The 6462-nt window shown below is 30.2% G+C and overlaps 1 protein-coding gene across 1 annotated transcript in view; it reads right to left on the bottom strand.

Moving 5' to 3' along the window:
- The window catches only part of LOC108573045 (xanthine dehydrogenase), a 16332-nt gene extending 10257 nt beyond the window's left edge, over positions 1-6075 (bottom strand). Inside the window, exons 1-4 of the mRNA XM_017935404.1 lie at positions 6000-6075; positions 4417-4546; positions 3276-3333; positions 107-203 (exon numbers count right to left, since the gene is read on the bottom strand). Coding sequence (XP_017790893.1) covers positions 107-203; positions 3276-3333; positions 4417-4524 — 263 coding nt within the window. The 5' untranslated portion in view covers positions 4525-4546; positions 6000-6075. The remainder of the gene's footprint in view (positions 1-106; positions 204-3275; positions 3334-4416; positions 4547-5999) is intronic.
- Between the last annotated feature and the right edge of the window lie 387 nt (positions 6076-6462).

The raw sequence follows: 6462 nt of genomic DNA on the forward strand, positions 1-6462 counted from the left end.
CAATGACCAGTTTTATTTGACTTCACGATTCTATGTTGGAAAATGTTTTGAATATATTTTTATAGTTTTTTAAAATCTTTCCGTTGCTATCGACTGAAAAGGATACGTAATAACTCCGGTTGCACGGTCCACCTTCGATATCATTACAGTGCATGCTCCACAACCGCCTTCTGCGCAGCCCAGTTTCGTGCCAGACAAATGCACTAAATTGTTTTAGTTAAGTATCTATATTCATAAGTACGGTCATTCGTGTTTGTAACTCTTTATTTCTAAATTAATTTTTGTGACCTATTAAAAGTCTAAATAATGAAACAAATTTCACTGTTGAAATTATTTATTCTGACTTACGGTATGAAAAAACAAACGAGCGATCTACTTAACGACAAAGTGCTACTAATCGTTTATATGCTTTTCCATTTTTTGTTTTAATGCACAGAACTTCATTTTCATTCCCGTACTTATCAGAATTACGATATCCTTGATTTTTTCATGTTTTCATGATCTTCAGTTCTGATCAGATCACTAACGTATTCAATGAATAAACAGACTCCAAATCAATAGGGTATCTGTTCTCAACTTTACACGGTGAACCGCGGGGGTGTCTTAAGTCGCGTCCCACTGCGTCGCACAGTGGGCCAGGAACCCCCAGAAACTGGCCTGTTTCGACGCGATTCTTAAACTTTATTAATTTCAGGGTATCGCGTCTCTCACATGCCAAATTAATATTGTGTGAGTGTTTCAATGTTTGAGCATGAGTGTGGTAAGTGTGAACTATGGTGCTGATCTTTTGGAAACTTTTTGGACATTGCAGGCGCGTTGGGCCTTTCGTACAGTTTTTATCTGAGACTATCGTGAGGGGGTGGCCTATGCGGACGAATAGGAGTCCTTCCTCGTCCGTCTTCCGGGAGTAGGGGGTGCGCAGCCCACCCTGGTTTTCCCTGATCGATGTGGTGGGGGTGAGGCCCTGCGGAAGATCAGTCCAAACGGGACTAATCTGTGTGTGTGTGTATGTCTGAAGTGGCTTTACGGCACGTCAACTTCTGTAATTACCCTGAATTTCTGTAATTTGGGGTGCTTTATTAGAGTGAGTCCCCTTGCCTCTCACTACTCGAGATATTATAAAATGTAAGTGAGTCGACTTGCTGCTATTTACGATTCTGTAGGTAACGTCAATCGTTTTTTATTGAACACATATTTAAAATTCTGTCAGTTCGTTTACCAGTTCAAGCTCATCTAATTGTATGAAAGCATGTAGAAGATCTGTATTTTTTCTCCCTTCGTCTTCATCTGCATTCATGTCTTCACTATCACTATCGTGTACATGAGAAACAGTACAGCTACTCACATTTATTTCAAGAGCAGCTAACAAATGATTTATCTCTTGTGGAATGGATAAAAATTTCTTTTTTCTTAGGCGTGAATTAATGTTTAAAGTTGATATTATAATATCTGATGTATCCATTAATCTATAAAATACATCTGCCAAAGTTATTTTACGATTTAGTTTTCTACTATGATATTGCCTGTAATTTTTAAAATCTGTATTACGAGCTTCACTAGCTTCTTCGCCAAGCATTCCTACGGGTAGAATACTCGTACTTATAATATCTGCACCATGAATAAGAATTTTGTGTAGTGTTCCAGGCATAGGAAACCATGAATAGTTTGCAACATATATTTTATAAGTGGCTTAAATTGTGTTGTTGGACTTCTTAAATATGGGGCTATATGTATAGAGGAAAATTTGGTGGCAACGACACCTACTACAAAAGGGTATATGAAAAGAAGAATTCACACCGCATGTAAATCCATAAGTCTAACAATATTATCAAATGTTCGCAAAGATATTATCACAAGAATGAATACATGTTTGGAAGTGAATGGACAACTCTTTGAACATCTAATAAAATAATTTTCAAAGCAGAAAATGTATTTCTTTTGATATATTTCAACACCTACACGAAACTCCCCTTCCGTAAGGTTTTTCCGCTATAACTCCTTAACTATGCAGAATGAAAAGAAATGCATTAGGTAAAAGTTGTTAGGTTTGATAACATCTTTCCGAATATAGAAAAATTAATATGCCATCCTATTTAAAAAAAATGAGTGTGGCATCATGTCCACCCTTAAGGAACTCACGCCCACAATGTCTTACATTCTAAAATGTTAATCCCTATACACCATTTAACACCTAAAAGTTTCAAGTTGATATCTGCAATGGCTTCGGAGAAAACAGCCTTTATCTGTTCCACCCGGTATGTATATTCGACCGTAGTCTAGTGTCCAACTGTGCGCGTACGACCGCTCATAAATAATATTTATTTCAATTGGACGACAAAAGTAGCAAAAAGTAGCAGTCCTATCTTAAAGTATACATTATATAGAACACATTTAAGCTTCATTTTCCTTTATAAGAGGTGGAATGTCGGGGAATGGTGAATCGAAAGGTGGAGATTCTGCGAAATATGGTTACAGTATGACAATAAAGAATAAAATATTACAATTTCTAGTTAACTTTCGTAACTTATCTGTGTTATTCTTAATTGATATGTATCTATAAATAAATAAATAAAACTAAAATTTCATAAATTAAACATAAATTGATGAATAACATTAATGTTGGAAGAAATAGTCATACCAGTAATTTCAAAGCGCTTTTCAACTTTAGATCAATGCCAATGGAACAGGAATTGTTGAATCAACAAAATATTTTGCTCATGTGTACTTTAACTATTCCTGAGTATGATGATAAGTCTTCCTTACGTTAATTTTCTACTTGACTTTTGGCCAGTTTTTGGGGGTTCCTGGCCCACTGTGCACCGGTTATTCCATTCCAATTCTGATTTTTATGAAACTGTAAAATCTTGTAGTCTATTTTATTTTCATTCGCATCACAAAAGATGGAACTTTCTAAGAATATTTTTAATTGTGTTGTACGCACTCCTTTTCAATATGAAAATTGTAAATAAATTTTTGTTTTGCAAAAACGAATCCTTACTCTCATTTTTTAAAATCTGACAAAAATAAATGTTGTAGTCTATGTGAAATAATGATGAGTTTGTCGCCATTTTGTTGGCTTCAAAGTTATTAACAAAAGATAACATGTTGAAAATTGTAAAAACCGAATTTTTAGTCAAACATAGATGGTTTGGACCGTGACCGGATCGCTAGTGTATATCGGGCATAAGCGGACAAATTTATGGCCATATATCCGGACACCACAGTATATACATAGTATAAACGTTTGTTCAATTTTTAAACAATGAAAAGGATACACTTATTTCTCAAATACCAAAGTAAAGTCCATTCTGGATCGACTTTATCGTCCACCACCTACAATATTATATGAATGAATGTAATATAGAGCCAAAATTAAAAAAAAAAACATTAATAACTTAAAACTTTTTTAGAAAATTGGTCAAATAATGCCGATTAAAAAAGAATATTTAAAAATATATGATATGGTTAATGAAACGAGAATTTATTTATATTACAACAATGGTGTAATGTCGCAAGTATTATTTTGCAATAATGTAAAATAAAGTTAAAATAAATACTATTTATGCCAGATTTATTGTCAAGAGAATAACTCTTCAAAATAAACATACAGAGTGTCATCGATCTGGTGGTACAAGTCGCAAGGAGGTGAATCTATATGTAAAAATAAGTAGAAAAGAAAGAATAATGTTTTTCCGCTTAAGGCTTCGTTTTCGAGTAAATTAGTATTGAAGATTCGTTGAATTCATGTACACTTGGCTACACTGTAGACTAATTTTTGTTGCGTCTGTATACATAAACTTCATCAATATCATGGCTTGTTGCTATTTCTGTATCAAACTTACAGTCTTTGCCGTTTTGTTGATATGTCGACATACAGCAACAGAGAATACGTTGATATGATACTTGCGTTGAGTGCGTATGCTAGGAACACATCTATGGCTGCTAATTATTACAAAGATCGTTATCGTTTTATTTCAATTTTTATCGCTTAGTACTTAATGTTAGAAATTGGAACGGTAATTGAAAATATGAAAATATTAAATATAAAATTTTTTCGACTTATTTTTTCATGTAGATTCACCTTTTAGCTTGCACTACCAGATCGGTAACATCCTGCATATTATGAAATTAATGATAAAACTGTATATCAGTTCTTAGTCACAAAATAAAGATTATTCCACAAGAAAAGTATTTGTAATACATGTAAGTGCACTCTTTACAGTTTTATTTAAATGTAGTATTCACTTAACAGAATATTTTAGTTTTAATATAAATAATTTACACTGAGCAAGAATCCTCCTAAATACTCTTGAACTAAAAAGTATTATACAGTAAATACAATTGATGTACTTTTTCATATACATGCAAAATAAAAATTTGTGCATTTAAAATCTATCATATACACTACATACATACCTCCTTTCCATTAATGTAAAAAACTAATTTATGTGATATTCTGCTACGTTCTATGTAATCCAACATTACATGTTTAGACTGAACAGTGGCTTCTTCTTCTTGAACCATTTCTATTGAAATTTAATAAAATCTATAATAAAACAAAAAATAACAAAATTTATTATTCATTTTGTAACATATTATTTTATTTTTATAATTGAACGCAATAATTTAAAAACAAGTATTTGCATATACATTTTTTTTTACTTCAATATTATAGCATAGTTCCTCATAGTAATACTACATACATTTTATATAGCTACTTACATCTTTACAAAAATAAATTATGATTGTGCAAATTTATACTCATTTTTTATATTTTACAATACTAATACATTGATGTTTTTCTCAATAACAATATGATATGATTATTGGACTATACGAACAAAATATTGCGTTGACATTTTCATGAGCAAACATTTTTGACATAAGCTCAATACAATATTTATCATTACAAGTGAAAATATGGACATTTGAACTTTTAATTATAGATGTTAAATTTCAACATTCCAATATTACGTCCATTTAAAGTTTTAGTTTTTTAATAATGAATACAAAACTATTAGAATTATACAAAACTTCATGAAGTACTAGTTTTCAAACTCTTACTTTTTGAAAACAGCTAACAATATTTTGTTTACAAATATTTTGTGCAAGCATGTATTATAACTATGTACATGTATACATCTACAACAATGTGCATGGTATTATTAGAAAACATCAAACTTAAATATCTTATAACACACACGATATGAAGAATTCCCTACCTTATCTCTAGTATTGCTTAAATAAATAATGATAAGAATGATCTCTGCCTCCCATGGAGATTACAATAAGTAACAATAAAGAAAATAAACAACCAAATAAAATATAATTTTGTGCCACTTAAAGTTAGTCTTACAAGAATTAATAAAAATTAAATATGATCATTCTAAAAACTATTTATAAACAATAAAGTTCTTTTTATCTCAACAATTTAATACACTTACATTTAAAGAAACTAAATGAATATTTATTACATTTATTTATACGAATATAAATATTTATTACATTTATTTATACGAATATGAATATTTATTACATTGTACTTCATAAAACAATATATAATTGACAAAAATAAAGTTACATAGCAAACTATTACAGTAACATTTACATTTTATTTTATCTTTATTATAACATGATTTTGCTACTTATTGCGCCTATATTACAGGGAAAAAGCAATATTTGTAGCACACATTTTTAGCACATATTTTTAATTTTTATATAAGTTGTATAGTTTTTTTTAGTTTTATATAAGTTTTATATAACTTATATAAGTTGCAATTAATAAAATCTTGTTACATTCTCTTACAGTTTGCAACAATTTCATATATTTTTCAAATAGTACAGTAATGAAGTTCTATTATAGGATAACTTTGCAGTACAACGCGAACAACATTCATGCAAATGAAGTTCAAATTATTATAGTGTATCGATACTATCATTAAATTACTCTTCAAAATAGTAAACTAAAAATTATATAAGGCGATTATAGAAACACGTACCTTTTCAATTCAAACTTAAGAAGCACTCCCGTAAAACCATGTACTTCATATGTATGTAATACGAATAACAGTGAACGACTGACCACTAGGTTATCAAGCATGATATTTTCTCTTTAACGTTCTATTAAAAAAATGTATTAAAGCGAGTAAAGCAATTTATCCCTACCACATCTTATTTCAAGCAAGTTCCTTTTCCTATCATGATAAATACAAACGCAATTACAATCCTGTGTGCAAATGAAACCACAAGTACTTACAGAGGAGGGCTTTTTAACTTGATGGAAAAAATTACTTCAATTTCATTTTTTGAATGACATATTTTAACGAATGAAACGCGCCAAAAATTAAATTTAAAAATTGTAATTTTATTGAGAAAAACATTATTCTAAATTCTTACTTATAATTTTAGATTGCTAAAACATTATGTAAGAAACGAATACACCCAAAATCTTCGTCATGAAAT

This window comes from Habropoda laboriosa, unplaced genomic scaffold (assembly GCF_001263275.1).
Source record: "Habropoda laboriosa isolate 0110345459 unplaced genomic scaffold, ASM126327v1 scaffold89, whole genome shotgun sequence".
NCBI lineage: Eukaryota > Metazoa > Arthropoda > Insecta > Hymenoptera > Apidae > Habropoda > Habropoda laboriosa.